At 37.8% G+C, this 981-nt stretch overlaps 1 protein-coding gene across 1 annotated transcript in view; it reads right to left on the reverse strand.

Annotated features, from left to right (window-relative positions):
- The window catches only part of LOC107859833 (serine/threonine-protein kinase STY17), a 14,579-nt gene extending 13,903 nt beyond the window's left edge, over positions 1–676 (reverse strand). The window contains exon 1 of the mRNA XM_016704955.2: positions 86–676. Coding sequence (XP_016560441.1) covers positions 86–282 — 197 coding nt within the window. The 5' untranslated portion in view covers positions 283–676. The remainder of the gene's footprint in view (positions 1–85) is intronic.
- Positions 677–981: the final 305 nt, after the last annotated feature.

Raw genomic sequence — 981 nt, forward strand, 5'->3', positions numbered from 1 at the left:
CCCCCCCCCCCCCCCCCCCACCCCAAAAAAAAAAAAGAAACAAGGAAAGCGAAAAATGAGGGAAAATAGGGTTTATGAAGTTAACCGAACAGGGAGGCGATTGAAGTGAAGCCAAAGGTGGTCTTCAAAGCCAGGTAGTTTAACCTCTTCGAGATTCAAATCCTGGAGTCTACTAAGCACTTGGTTAAACACTTCAACCTTTTGCCTCTGTAGCCGATTTTGCTTCGGCGACACAGGCTCCATTGCTCTGCTTCCACAACTCTCGTTGTCGTCCATCGCCATTCAACAACAACAAAAACAACAAAGAGCAATTTTACATACAGAGTTACAAAATCTCCTCCTTTGTGGTTTAAGTAACAGTAGAGTGGCAGAAAAAAGCAGTTTTAGTTTCCATAATTTAGAGAAATTGTAATGATGAAGAAAAAGGAAAGGACTGGGGATATAGAGTTGATTTGATGGGTAAATACGAGAAAGGGGACAAAGAGTTTAGGAAGAAAATGGAAAGAGAGAGAAGGAGAAGATTCCGTTTTTCTAGTTATAATTTGGGTGCCCAGGCTTTACTAGTGCTTACGAAGGTGGAATATAGGTAAAGAAAGAAAGGCATATATCTCCTCCCATTCTTATAAACAGTGGGTCCACATTACTTGATGAGCTTATCCTTTTATAACATCGGACCGAAGCGAGGATTGTGATGGATGGTTGAGATTTCTATTTAACATGTTTAACTTAAATATCTCCGTTGCTTATGATAGAGTTTGAGCTCGCAAATTAAAATTTAATTATATCTTAATCTAGCTATCCAACATGAAAAGAGAAATTGCTAAAAATCAGATCAATCCATTTCATTATTTTATGTCTATGGATGATAATATTAGTGATTGCATTTTTTCTGAGAGAATGTTCTTTTTTTTGGTTCCTCATCCGATATTTGATACTCGTATTGAGGTTCAATTAATTTGAATTCGTGCTACGTAAGGCTTC

Source organism: Capsicum annuum, chromosome 2, assembly GCF_002878395.1.
Source record: "Capsicum annuum cultivar UCD-10X-F1 chromosome 2, UCD10Xv1.1, whole genome shotgun sequence".
NCBI lineage: Eukaryota > Viridiplantae > Streptophyta > Magnoliopsida > Solanales > Solanaceae > Capsicum > Capsicum annuum.